This window comes from Dreissena polymorpha, chromosome 12, assembly GCF_020536995.1.
Source record: "Dreissena polymorpha isolate Duluth1 chromosome 12, UMN_Dpol_1.0, whole genome shotgun sequence".
In the NCBI taxonomy this organism is placed as follows: domain Eukaryota; kingdom Metazoa; phylum Mollusca; class Bivalvia; order Myida; family Dreissenidae; genus Dreissena; species Dreissena polymorpha.
This window is the reverse complement of record NC_068366.1, coordinates 35,765,626-35,778,821: the sequence shown is the minus strand read 5'-3', so window position 1 is coordinate 35,778,821 and position 13,196 is coordinate 35,765,626. Positions and strand designations below refer to the sequence as shown.

General features: G+C 40.9%; 4 protein-coding genes across 5 annotated transcripts; all 4 read right to left on the bottom strand.

The window, feature by feature from the left end:
* Positions 1-445: 445 nt before the first annotated feature.
* On the bottom strand, positions 446-1,478 carry LOC127852526 (uncharacterized). The gene is made up of 2 exons (XM_052386482.1): positions 1,052-1,478; positions 446-702 (listed from the first exon to the last, which is right to left on the bottom strand). The coding sequence occupies exons 1-2, from the start codon at positions 1,476-1,478 to the stop codon at positions 446-448; spliced, it is 684 nt and encodes a 227-aa protein (XP_052242442.1).
* A 7-nt stretch (positions 1,479-1,485) lies between these two features.
* On the bottom strand, positions 1,486-1,926 carry LOC127852524 (uncharacterized). The gene has a single exon (XM_052386481.1). The coding sequence runs from the start codon at positions 1,924-1,926 to the stop codon at positions 1,486-1,488; it is 441 nt and encodes a 146-aa protein (XP_052242441.1).
* Positions 1,927-2,262: 336 nt separating this feature from the next.
* On the bottom strand, positions 2,263-2,655 carry LOC127852523 (uncharacterized). Its single transcript, XM_052386480.1, has one exon. It carries the CDS (start codon positions 2,653-2,655, stop codon positions 2,263-2,265), a length of 393 nt encoding a protein of 130 aa, XP_052242440.1.
* Positions 2,656-3,002: 347 nt separating this feature from the next.
* LOC127853958 (uncharacterized) lies at positions 3,003-13,174 on the bottom strand. 2 transcript variants are annotated; one of them, XM_052388827.1, is made up of 6 exons: positions 13,010-13,174; positions 10,105-10,278; positions 9,020-9,199; positions 6,534-6,899; positions 6,147-6,218; positions 3,003-4,557 (listed from the first exon to the last, which is right to left on the bottom strand). In XM_052388827.1, exons 1-6 carry the CDS (start codon positions 13,032-13,034, stop codon positions 4,430-4,432), a joined length of 945 nt encoding a protein of 314 aa, XP_052244787.1. In that variant the 5' UTR covers positions 13,035-13,174; the 3' UTR covers positions 3,003-4,429. The 2 variants fall into 2 exon arrangements, with proteins under 2 accessions (XP_052244787.1, XP_052244786.1); XM_052388826.1 differs by having other exon boundaries at positions 6,066-6,218; positions 13,010-13,173.
* Positions 13,175-13,196: the final 22 nt, after the last annotated feature.

Sequence of the window (13,196 nt, the reverse complement as noted above, 5' to 3'; positions counted from 1 at the left end):
AGACTGTTGTCCTCAGTAGTGAATGTGCCCCTGTTCTTAGCAGTGGACGTGCTCCTGTTGTCATCAGTAGTGGACGTGCTCCTGTTATCGTCAGCTGTGGACGTGCTCCTGTTTTTCATTATGTGGACGTGCTCTTGTCCTTATTAGTGGACGTACTGCTGTTGTCCTCAGTAGTGGACATGTTCCTGTTGGCATCAGCTGTGGACGTGCTCCTGTTGTCCTCAGCTGTGGACGTGCTACTGTTGTCATCATTTGTGGACGTGCTCATGTCCTTAGTAGTGGGCGTGCTCCTGTTGTCCTCAGTGGTGGACGTTCTCCTGTTGTCCTCAGTGGTTGACGTGCTCCTGTTGTCCTCAGTGGTGGACGTGCTCCTGTTGTCCTCAGCTGTTGCCTTGCACTTGACGCCCTCAGTAGTGGACGTGCTCTTGTTTTCCTCAGTAGTGGACTAGCTCCTGTTGTCCTCAGTAGTGGACGTGCTCTTGTTGTCCTCAGTAGTGGACGTGCTCCTCTTGTCCTCAGTAGTGGACGTGTTCCTGTTGTCGTCAGCAGTCGACCTGCTCCTCTTGTCCTCAGTAGTGGGCGTGCTTCTCTCGGCCCCAGCAGTGGATGTGCTCCTGTCGTCCTCATCAGTGGAGATTATCCTGTTGTCCTCAGTAGTGGATATGGTTCTGTTGTCCTCAGTAGTGGATATGGTCCTGTTGTCTTAAGTAGTGGACGTGCTCCTGTTGTTCTCATTAGTGGACAAGTTGTTTTCCTCAGTAGTGGACGTGCTCATGTTGTCTTCAGTAGTGGACGTGCTCCTGTTGTCCTCATCAGGGGACATGCTCCTGTTGTCGTTATAGTGGAGGTGCTACTATTGTCCTCAGTAGTAGACATTCTCCTGTTGCCTTCATCAGTTAAGATGCTCATCTTGTTCTCATTAGTAGACATTCTCCTATTGTCCTCAGTATTAGATGTGCTCCTGTTGTCCTCATCAGTGGACATGCTTCTGTTGTCCTCAGTAGTGGACATGCTCCTCTTGTCGACAGTAGTGGACGTGCTCTTCTTTTGCCTTCAGTAGTGGATGTGCTCCTGTTGTCTTCATCAGTGGACATGCTCCTCTTGTCCTCAGAAGTGGATGTGCGCCTTTCGTCCTCAGTAGTGGACATTATCCTGGCTTCCTCATCAGTTGACATGCTCCTGGCGTCCTTATCAGTGAACATGCTCTTGGGTTCCTCATGATTTGACGTGCTCCTGGCCTCCTCTTCAATTGACGTGCCCCTCTTGTCCTCATCATTGGACGTGCACCTGGCGTCCTCATCAATAGACGTGCTGCTGGCGTCCTCATCAGTGGATTTGCTGCTTGTGCCCACATCAGTGGACGTGCTCCTGACGTCCTCATTAATGGACGTGCTCCTGACGTCCTCATCAATGGACGTGTTCCTAGCGTCCTCATCAATGGACGTGCACCTGGCGTCCTCATCAATGGACGTGCTCATGGCGTCCTCATCGACGTGCTGCTGGCGTCCTCATCAATGGACATGCTCTTGGCTTCCTCATCAGTGGACGTGCACCTGGCGTCCTCATCAGTGACGTGCTGCTTGCGTCCTCATCAGTGGACGTGCTGCTTGCGTCCACATCAGTGGACGTGCTCCTGGCGTCCTCATCAGTGGACGTGCTGCTTGCGTCCTCATCAGTGGACGTGCTGCTTGCGTCCTCATCAGTGGACGTGCTGCTTGCGTCCACATCAGTTGACGTGCTCCTGACGTCCTTATCAGTGGACGTGCACCTGGCGTCCTCATCAATGGACGTGCACCTGGCGTCCTCATCAATAGACGTGCACCTGGCGTCCTCATCAATGGACGTGCAATTGGCGTCCTCATCAATGGACGTGCACCTGGCGTCCACATCAATAGACGTGCACCTGGCGTCCTCATCAGTAGACATGCTGCTGGCGGCCTCATCAACGGACGTGCTCCTGGCGTCCTAATCAGTGGACGTGCTGCTTGCGTCCTCATCAGTGGACGTGCTGCTTGCGTCCTCATCAATGGACGTGCACCTGGCGTCCTCATCAATGGACGTTCATCTGGCGTCCTCATCAATGGACGTGCACCTGGCGTCCTCATCAATAGACGTGCACCTGGCGTCCTCATCAATGGACGTTCAGCTGGCGTCCTCATCAATGGACGTGCACCTGTCGTCTACATCAATGAACGTGCACCTTGCGTCCTCATCAGTAGACATGCTGCTGGCGGCCTCATCAACGGACGTGCTCCTGGCGTCCTAATCAGTGGACGTGCTGCTTGCGTCCTCATCAGTGGACGTGCTGCTTGCGTCCTCATCAATGGACGTGCACCTGGCGTCCTCATCAATGGACGTGCATCTGGCGTCCTCATCAATGGACGTGCACCTGGCGTCCTCATCAATAGACGTGCACCTGGCGTCCTCATCAGTGGACGTGCACCTGGCGTCCTCATCAATGGACGTGCACCTGTCGTCCTCATCAATGGACGTGCTCCTGACGTCCTCATCAATGGACGTGCATCTGGCGTCCTCATCAATAGACGTGCACATGGCGTCCTCATCAGTGGAGGTGCACCTGGCGTCCTCATCAATTGACGTGCTCCTGACGTCCTCATCAATGGACGTGCACATGGAGTCTTCATCAGTAGACATGCTGCTGGCGGCCTCATCAATGGACGTGCTCCTGACGTCCTCAGCTGCGGACGTGCTCCTGGCGCCCTCAGCAATTTAGGACTACAGTTATATGCGGAACTGACATGAATGCTGTATTGGTTGTGATAAACATGAAATAAGAAAACTTGTTTGTTTATGCTTTGTCTTACTTGTATCTTTAACGTTTCGGTTTCAGCAATAGTCGTTATTAAAAAGGTTGCTCTTTCAAGCAAGAGTTTACTTTTTATTTCTTTCATAATGCTCGCACGCGTATCTTCCTTTACAGTTTAATTGTTCAAATACCTCTCAATAACTTGAAGCCCCGAAACTCTGCACAACACATTAAAATCATATATAAAAATGTTATTTTACCAATACAATTCAATATATTATTACCAAACACAAGAAAAATTTTAACATTGGTATTAAATTATCGTATTAAATTCACATTTGTTGTGAATTCTTATGTTTAATCAAAATAAATATATTGCTATGTACCAAATTTGATGATCTTAGGTCAAAGCATTCACAAGATGTATTGCGGTAACAAATTTACATTTACAAGCTCGTGTGACATTTTTCTTTGACTTGTTTATTTCATATCAATAAACGTCTTTCTTTTCTACAAAGAACCAACTGTACAAATTATACTAATTTTCAAGGTTGTAGGTCCGCCACATATTGCTCTAGAAACACGCCTACCGATCTACCTACTGTTCGACCAGTTCCAGACTTAATGATATTAACAAACACAATTACTAATGAAAAGTTCCAAACAAACAGGCCCCATATTATCTGTTTTGTCGCATAATGTATCATATATGTGCTTATTACATATAGCAAAATGCATCCGTTATTAACTTATTATATACGATCATTATTTTTGTCAAAGTCGGATATTTTTTAAAGCACTTTCCCCTCCGGGGCCTTTTCAAATGACATATCGGTATTCCATTCAAGCACACGCTTTTCCGATATCAGATATATCATCTGTATAGTGTTGTTGTTATTCTCTAGCATTTATTTTGAAGCTTCATGCATGATTTGTATGACCATCTGTTATTTTAACAGTTTACTCTTTGAGGTAAGAAATGAATGTTATTTTATTCTCAAACCATTTATGCCTAGCGTCTAGAGCAAAGGCATTGGCAAACAGCGTAGACCCAGATGAGACGCCGCATGATGCGGCGTCTAATCTGGGTCTACGCTGTTTGCTTACAGGAATTTATGTAAGAAATATTCTAAATTTAGAAATAAATATACTAGAAATCCCTAATTTTGGAAATAAATTGATCCAATGTTGAAGGATGGGAGAGTCTACTAGGCATAAATAGGTTAAGACCAACTGCTGAAACATGCGGATATTCAAACGTTAAACGGTGCATGACGAGTAAAGTAATATGAGTCGTGTTCTGAGAAAACTGGGCGTAATGCATGTGCGTAAAGTGTCGTCCCAGATTAGCCTGTGCAGTCCACACAGGCTAATCAGGGACGAAACTTTCCGCCTAAACTTTATTTTCGGTAAGGAGGGACTTCATTGAAACTAAAAATACCATAAAAGCGGAAAGTGTCGTCCCTGAAAAGCCTGTGCGGACTGCACAGGCTAATCTGGGATGACAGTTTACGCGCATGCATTAAGCCCAGTTTTCTCAGAACACGACTCATATGCATAAACTACATATAACAGCAGTCACAACAACAGAATGTACAGCAGTCAACAACTTGACTGATGTTCTTTACAGTTTTAGGCACCGTGTATTCTTACAATCCGATTTCAGTCGCATAGATGTTTTCGGATGCACCGTTTTACGCACTTTTTAGCGTGCGTATGGCGTGTTTTGCCTCTGGCCGTGTTCTTGCATTTTCGTTGACAACATCTTTTCTTACATCTCTTTGTGCAACCTGAAACACAAAGCGGACCATGTTGTTGCTGACAGTGCCTGAATGATTGTCAGACCTAGTTTTTTATGGTCTCATATTTGTCTGACGGGTTTCGCGGAGTCTGTATGTGCAACTCGAAACGAGTTTAGTTATCGGTGGATGTAGTAAAATTCCCATATATTATTTATTGTCCTCATTACGTCCTCTTTCTCTACCTGTCTACTTCATAAACGTGTTGTAACACTACAACTTGTTATGTGTAAGCTTACTTTTTTTCCGAATGGCTTTCTGACTGCAAGCTACTACTTTGTTTAGGCGTAGCACAGGTTTATTACCGAGTGCTTTTAAAAAAGTATATAATTAATAAATATACAATTATTCTTCTCGAAAACCGCAATGGCCAGGGGTTTAATAATTTGCGTGTAACATCGTATAGTGGTCCTCTACAATGTTTGTTCAAATAATGTACCTGGGGTCAAATCTGGCCTTGCCCCGAGTATCGCATGTTTTACTTAGGCTTTAATTATGAAACAACAAGGAAAGAGGTAAAATATTCCCATGAAGCTAAAATTGGCACTGTCTGTGGGATATTAGCACGACATGTTATATTTTGAATTATATGGGATAACAACTTAGATAAAAACAAGACTATTGCCAAGCAGTATATGTCCCCTACCGGCTCCACCATTGTCAGAAATTCCGCCATTGTCAGATTTTTTAAATATATTTGTTGCCACAGCAACCAGAATTTTTGACGTAGGAACAAAATGAAATGACGTGCATAATGTCCATATTGCCATCTATCCATGTCTTAAGTTTCGTGAAAAAATATGAAGAACTTGTTAAGTTATCGCAGGATCCAGAAAACCACCTTTTTCAGCAGTATTTCTAGTCTATTTGTTGCCATAGCAACCATAATTTTTGACGTACGAACAAAATGAAATGACGTGCATAATGTCCATATTGCCAGCTATCAATGTTTCAAGTTTCATGAAAAAATATGAAGAACTTTTAAAGTTATCGCAGGATCCAGAAAAGTGTGACAGACAGACAGACAGACATACAGACGCACAGAGCGCAAACCATAAGTCCCCTCCGGTGAAACCGGCAGGGGACAATAAATAACAAAGCACACGAGTTTGAAATTTGGTATGTGACATCGGATTGTCGACCATAACAAAGATAGTTTAAAGCATGCTACTTAGGCCTTTCATGTAAATTTTGTGACAAATTTACAAGTATGTTTTTGAAAATATATTATAAGTATACGGTCGTTTATTATCGGCAACGAAATTAATGTGTTGACTTCTTGCTAATTTTATTTTTCGTCATTTTTTTTGTATAGGATGTTCGAAGAATCTAGGATTCCCGCTGTCATCGTTTTGGCCACCTAACAATCTGGGGTCTGCGAGCCATGAACCCGATCTCTTGGCCTCCATGCATTAATATATGGCACAACTGACATCACAATCTTTATTTCAACGACGAGTGTCATTTTTAAAGAAATAACTTGTTTTAAAGCTACCTACTTGGCTTTTCAGTCGATTTCTTATAATCCGTCGTCATCAACTGGGGCACAGAACTGCTTACGTCAACGCCGACGTCATTACCTTCGCTTATTGTTAGATCACCACGCGCTGTAATCTCGTCACAGACGTTCCCAGTGATCGTTTTGTTCGAAACTGCAATTACAGACCATTCATCGTTTCCCGCAGTCAAACATAATACACTTTTAAAAAGATGCAATGTATTAAAGAATGGTACATCGTCATCATAAAAATTACAAATCAATATTACATTGTAGTTTAAAAAAAAAACCATTTACTGATGGACATTTTTATCATTTTTTTTGGTGTCAAAACAAACCTTAATCGGTGAATTTTGACGAAATAATTTTAAAATTCCAACATTCGAAAATAACCCAAGCATCTTATTGTCATGCGTCAAGCTTGTGGATATAGTAGCAAATATTAAACATATATATCCAAATTTCTTACATTTGAAACAGAATGAAAATCCTCTTCCGGAATTGGAGTATTCCCTGATCTCAAAGATGAAGGTCACATTAGTGTCACTCACATTGGACACCAGTAGCGCTCCGTCGCTGCTTTTTGCGTGCGTCAAATCCATCGATGACTGTGACGTCAACTTTATGATGTCATTCTCGCCGACATCTACGTCATCGAGAGCGGACACGTAGAGCCGCGTCCTTTCGTGAACAACAAGAGACAACGTGCACTTCCCGGGACTGGCTGGGTAATGCCATGGGTATTGCGCGTGACTGTGAATGATACCGGACGTTCTGCTGATTGCTCCATTGTGACAAATATCGATGATGTTGCTCGATTTTTCGTTGTGTGTGTCTATAAGAAAAAGTGCAAAAAGAAGTCAAACTTCATAGATAATTGATGAATTTATATTTTAAACTAAAACAACATTTAAGGCAAGTTAGCTTTCACCAGTTTGTTTTATTTACCGAAAATTATGTCGTCGTCAACAGTCGTTTACGCAATCGCTAATTAATAGCGTACAACAATTTTATAATTAAAAACATGTTAACTCGTTGTAAGGGTTTTAAATGCTACAAATATTTAGATCTATATAATATTTGTTGGTTAAATGAAGGGAAAACGGCTTAGATCATTCACGAAAAAGGAGATAATTCTATTTTCAGGAGCGATTGGTAACGCTGCATGATTGTTGCTATGTCTCAACTGTCTAATATTTTTCACAATTTGAGCGCATTTTCAGAAGTGTAAAATATACATCCAAACTAAGGAGCTCGGATGTAAGCATTTATATGCTTCTGATTTGGGGTTTCGTTGAAACATATTCCTATAAACAATGAACAGGCTAACAGGCGGTCAGACAAACGGACGAACAAAGGGACAACTTATTTCCAGTATATTCCTTTTTAAATATATTTTTTAATTTACCATATATTAACACGCAATCGTTTTTATAATTCCTTCTTTTTAGTGTCGCAAGAGTTTAATTTGTAGCGGGAACGTGGCTTCTTGATAAACCATTTATCTATCACTACATTCTTGACCTCTGTGCCAATATTACGGAATACCGTTAATGCCATCGTGGTTACACATTAAAATCCAGAGGGCGACAATGCGATAGTGCGATAGTACGATGGCGACAATGCGACAACGCGAAAGTACGATGGCGATACTGCGATAGTCATATCGAACTGTCGCCATCGTATCATCGCATTGTCGCCATCGTACTATCGCACTGTCGCCATCGTATTGTCGCACCGTCGTCATCGTATTATCGCACTATCGCATTGTCGCCATCGTACTATCGCACTGTCGCCATCGTATTGTCGCACTGTCGTCATCGTACTATCGCATTGTCTCCATCGTGCTATCGCGTTTCGAATTGTCGCCATCGTACTATCGCATTGTCGCCATCGTACTATCGCATTGTCGCCATCGTACTATCGCACTATCGTATTGTCGCCCTCTGGCTTTTAAGGTGTAACCACGATGGCCCTAACGGTATTCCGTACAATATCGGACAACACACGCCATTTTGGCATTATGTCCGTACAACAATATAAAGTACTAATGAAATAACCATTGAATAAATAAAATATTGAAATCGAATTACCTGAATATTTTTTATTTATTGTAAACTAAATTTGCGGAACTACGGTTTCCTAAGCAATTGGCTCTATCTTAAAAGTAGTGCATTTGCACAGCGCAAAATCACACAGCATCACCTGTGGACACAATGCGTTATAAACGAGTTTGCTCACGTTTAACCCATTTACGCCTAGCGTCTAGAAAAAAGGCATTGGCAAACAGCGTAGACCAGATGAGACGCCGCATGATACGGCGTCTCATCAGGACTGCGCTGTTTGCTGAAAGGAATTTCTGTAAGAAAAATTTTAAATATAGAAAAAACATGTAATAGACATCCCTAATTTTGGAAATAAATTGATCCAATTTAGAAGGATGGGAGAGTCCACTATGCATAAATTGGTAAATTGGCGTTTAGGAGGCGAAGGGCGTATGCGACGCCACACTGTTCCATTCCCATTAGGACGTTAGAACTCAGAAAAAAAAAGATTTTCTCTCGATTATTGTTCCTGTGTTTATCTTTAAAGCATCTACTTTGTGCATTTTTAATTTGAAAATGTAATAGGATCCATAACGCAAGGACGTCAAAAATGGTTTCATTTCACAGTTTTAAAGTTTGTCAGAACTACCTAAAATAAACATTTGTTTTTGAAGTAAGATTGCTTATACACAACTTCTTCGCTGATTTTGAATCAATAATAACATACCAGTAGTTAATAATGTCTAAAATTTTCTGCATGATACAGTATCTAAATGCGTAAAACCATTGCAAAAACATACAGCGGAGCAAAACAAAGAGACACATTTTCGATAATTTATGTTGCAGTGTTTGCAAGAAAGCACAACACAATTAAACAACAAGTTGTTTTATTTCAATAGAAAATGCGAACCGTATTCCGGATAGAAGCATCTGTAGCCTTTAATGCGGAGGAAGCTTAGCTCTGCCAAGTGACATGTGCCGCCGGAGCGCACTATCCGCTGTGCTGGGGTTCCGGGAGACAGGTGACATTTTATCTTCCAGTGACAGTTGTTAGCGTCCCGGAGCAGTGACGCAGACTCTCCTTCGCATTCTAGAAGTAAACGAATATGTTTAGTTTGATTAAACAGTTGAATAACATACTGAATGAAACACACATGTTCAGTATCATGATCTGAAATCGTTATCAGCATCATTATAGTTATGATCATCATCATACACGTTAACATCGACTTGATTATACTTCTCAAGGTTGTTTTCAGTACCGTTTTCATCACAATCAACAGAAGAAGGAAAATAACGATCACGATGAGCAGTAAAAGAATCTTAGTAGTTGATGTTGTTGAAGTCATCATCATCGAAAACTTAAATCATCATCATAATTGTATCTTTGTCGCCATTAATCTGGTGATTATCCCCAGGAGATGTGATTTAATCATCGTTTTGTTGACCCATGTGCATCGGATGGACAACGGCCGAATCCCCAAAACCGTCTTGTATTGAGAGCTTACCACAGACAAAAGAACTGGAAGGCCACGCCTTCGCTACAAGGACGTCTGCTAGCGCGACATGAAAGCTATTGACATAAACCCCAACACATGAGAAGCGCTTGCTCAACACAGATGTAACTGAAGACGTGCTGTGCATGCTGGGCTGCGGGTCGGACAGGAGAGCATCCACCAGCTTACCAACTACAGGCGCACAAGGAGAAAGGGCAGAAAGCCGCGGTCCAGACTACTTCTCCCAAGTGGCTTGGCCCAGCCCCTGTAAAAGTTGCAGAAGCAACCAACATGCACAAGAAACCTGTGCATAAAGAACTGTGGCATCCTCAAGGGACGCAAGTCTATTGTAACTCGAGACAGAAGGACGCCAACAACGACAACATTCAACTAAGTACATATACACACAGAAAATTGCTTAATTCGTAATTAATAGGAATCGACACTTTTAATAAGCGTAACTAAAAACATCGTTATAAATATTATATTTCATCTTTACCAGTTTTATTGCACAGCCCAGTCCCGGCGACGTACTGTACGTCAACAATCACGCCGTCGCCACCACACTCTAAGAGGAAGGCCGGGGACATCGGGTTGGCGTTTAGACACGCGTCGTACATGACAACTCGTCCGCTGTACACCGTCTGATGAAGCCACGACAGGACCGCCACAACTTAATGGATGCACATAAAAATACGAATGTAAACTTGTATGCACTCAATCCTAAAATCGTTTATGTACGCGTAATTCGCCAGACATCTGTAGTGCAGACAGATGCAAAAAAGTAATTTCTGTTACAGTGTCCGTGGCCTTGCGGCTCGGGCGTTGTTCCACAAAGCGACTTTTGTTGTTTTCTTAAGCAGAGCCTTTTCTTTTGTACGTGTCAGCCTATTGAGCATCGTATTTATTTAAAGGATACTGATTTGATTCATGCTATGCCGTACTGTTATCACACAATATTGAAAAATATATTGAAAGGCGGATACGTATTTTCTTTCCCTAAGGCTTGTGTACAGTTGAACAAATCATTACCTTACTGGATTCGAGACAATGATAGATGTTTGGTTTAAAACCATTTACATCAGGCATCCCTTGTTTCGAGATAATTGTTTGCTTTTAAAACCCGGACATCCCTAGGTAGGAGATACAGGTTAAGTCTTTTACACCGGACAGTACGTGGTGAAGAGACACTTTTATTAAAAACCCTTTGCACCTGACATACCTGGGTCCCAGATGATTGTTTATTTTTAAAACTCTAAATACCGAGATAATTGTTTGGTCTAAAATCATTTACCTTGTTCGGGTTCGAGACAAATGTTCGATTAAAAACCTTTAACCCCGAGCATATCTGGGTCCGAGATATTTTTTTGTTTTTAAAACCATCAATACCCTTGCTCCAAAATAATTGTTTGGTTTACAATTCTTTACACCGGACATCACATGTTTCGAGATAAATATTTGGGTGAAGGCCCTTTACTTCATTGTATTCGAGGAGACTGTTTGGTTTAAACAATTTACACCGGACATCCCTGGTATCGAGATAAATGTTTGTTTTAATAGCCTTTAAACCGGACATCACTGGGTCCGAAATAATTGTTTTATTAAAAACCTTTACACTTCTCTGTACCGTTCGTCACTGTTGAAACACTATACAGCGGAAATACCTGGGTCCGAGATGTCCGAGATACTAGTAATTACTTGATTGATAGGGGATTCTGGTTTGGATGGGATCGTACATGGTAAGTTATCCGAGTGTTTGATAAGTCACTGCTTAAACTTAATATCTGTAAGACAAACACAGTGGATATGTTTACATGGTTTTATCATCATTTCACATTTGTGTTGAATTTAAATATTGCAGTATGTGATTATATAAGTTAACCCCTAGCCTACATATGACAAACGTCTCATTTTGTTGTACACGACTGTAATAGGCTTCATGCTATACATGATTTGATTTGAACGCATTTATACTAAATTATGGTTGAGATAATATGTTTGAATACATTATAGCAGCGAGGAAGAAAACATTCTTTTACAGTTTTGAGAACTGAAATTACGGTACATGCTATTTGCTTTGAATATAACGAAACACTATAGCAATAATCTCTTCATCGTTTACTGGCTTCGGGCAGCGTCGGAAGATCGACGTATTCATGAGAACTATGTCGTGCTTCCGAAGCTGCCCGAAGCCAAATCTCGCGTTCGCTCGTAAATGTTCGGATATCGTGGCGGAAAATTCACATGATTAAATAAAGGTCACAGGCCCCTGACGAATGGTACATACAATTTTATTCCGATGTAATTTTTGTGAGCAAGTGAAAAAAGCTTACACGACCATTTTTAAATATAAACATGGTGGGTCGACATAATAATTGAGAGCATGCAACCGAATATAATAGAATGTAAACTTAATTAAGTTATTTCAACGTTAGTAACTAATGCAAACATATGATGCAGTTTAAAATAAAACGACATGTTGAAATTCGAATTGGCAATTTTATTTCCTATAAAATGCCAGTTTCCGAAAAATGATGCATTATAAATTGTACAAGCAAAACTACATTTACATGCTTTCATATTTAACCAATCAAAAAAGAACAGAGTAAATTAAATAATATAATAATTGCCCGATTGCTTGTGCACTTTTCTAAATTATCTATTTCATTTTCCCTTAATTTCTATACACAGCAAAAGTATGTATACGATGACGGTACTTTGATTGTGAAGCCTTGAGAATAGCAACTTAAACATTGTACTGGTTGATACAGCACCAGAAATTTATCACTGTGTGCTATTTATAATCGCGTATCTAGTTTATGAGCTATTTTGTTCCCACAAAACGCTTTATATACGCCGTTCTTACAGGTTCACGCACAATTGGCTTACATGAAAATGAATTTTTGTCGTAATAAATCATGCTCCAATAAAACGTGCGGTAATGATGGTTTCTTTTAATATACAACATTAATCGTTTGATGGAATATTTTTTTCTTGTCATCATGTATCATGCATGGAAACAGATATATTATTTTTTTCCAAAAGAAAGTTACAATGATGATGACGATGATTATTAATATAATATTAATTTAATACTAATAATTATACTACTACTACTACTACTACTACTACTACTACTACTACTACTACTACTACTACTACTACTACTACTACAAATAATAATGATAATAATAATAATGAAAATAATGATTATAATGATGATTATTGATGATTGATGATGATGATGATGATGATGATGATGATGATGATGATGACGATGATGATGATGATAATGATAATGATGATGATGATAATGATGATGATGATGATGCCAAGTTTTATGCATTTTTCAGTTGTTTCTTGTTCCGAACGAATAATTGCCGTTATAAAACATGCTCACTTACCGGCAATCGTAAATCCCCGCTTCATGGCCAACCTATATCTCTACTGACCCACACACCTTGTAACAGGCCGGCACGTAAACGACGCACAAATGTGAACCAATCCGTGAGCACCCGCGCAGAAGCAGGAGAATCAAGGCCAAGAGCAGACCGGATAGGCGTTCATTCTATGGCTGCAGCGCAGGTTTGA

What these genes read in the sequence shown, in the direction of transcription:
- LOC127852526 (XM_052386482.1), bottom strand. Translation starts at nt 1,478, where the DNA reads ATGAGCACGTCCATTGATGAGGACGCCAGGTGCACGTCCATTGATGAG. An exon ending in GAGCACATCCACTACTGAAG is followed by an intron (nt 703 to 1,051) that starts GCAAAAGAAGAG and finishes CCACTACTTAAG; the next exon opens with ACAACAGGACCATATCCACT.
- LOC127852524 (XM_052386481.1), bottom strand. Translation starts at nt 1,926, where the DNA reads ATGTCTACTGATGAGGACGCCAGGTGCACGTCTATTGATGTGGACGCC.
- LOC127852523 (XM_052386480.1), bottom strand. Translation starts at nt 2,655, where the DNA reads ATGTCTACTGATGAAGACTCCATGTGCACGTCCATTGATGAGGACGTC.
- LOC127853958 (XM_052388826.1), bottom strand. Translation starts at nt 13,034, where the DNA reads ATGAAGCGGGGATTTACGATTGCCG. An exon ending in ATGCTTCTATCCGGAATACG is followed by an intron (nt 6,900 to 9,019) that starts GTTCGCATTTTC and finishes TTTTTCTTATAG; the next exon opens with ACACACACAACGAAAAATCG. An exon ending in GAAATCGACTGAAAAGCCAA is followed by an intron (nt 4,558 to 6,065) that starts GTAGGTAGCTTT and finishes TTTGTGTTTCAG; the next exon opens with GTTGCACAAAGAGATGTAAG.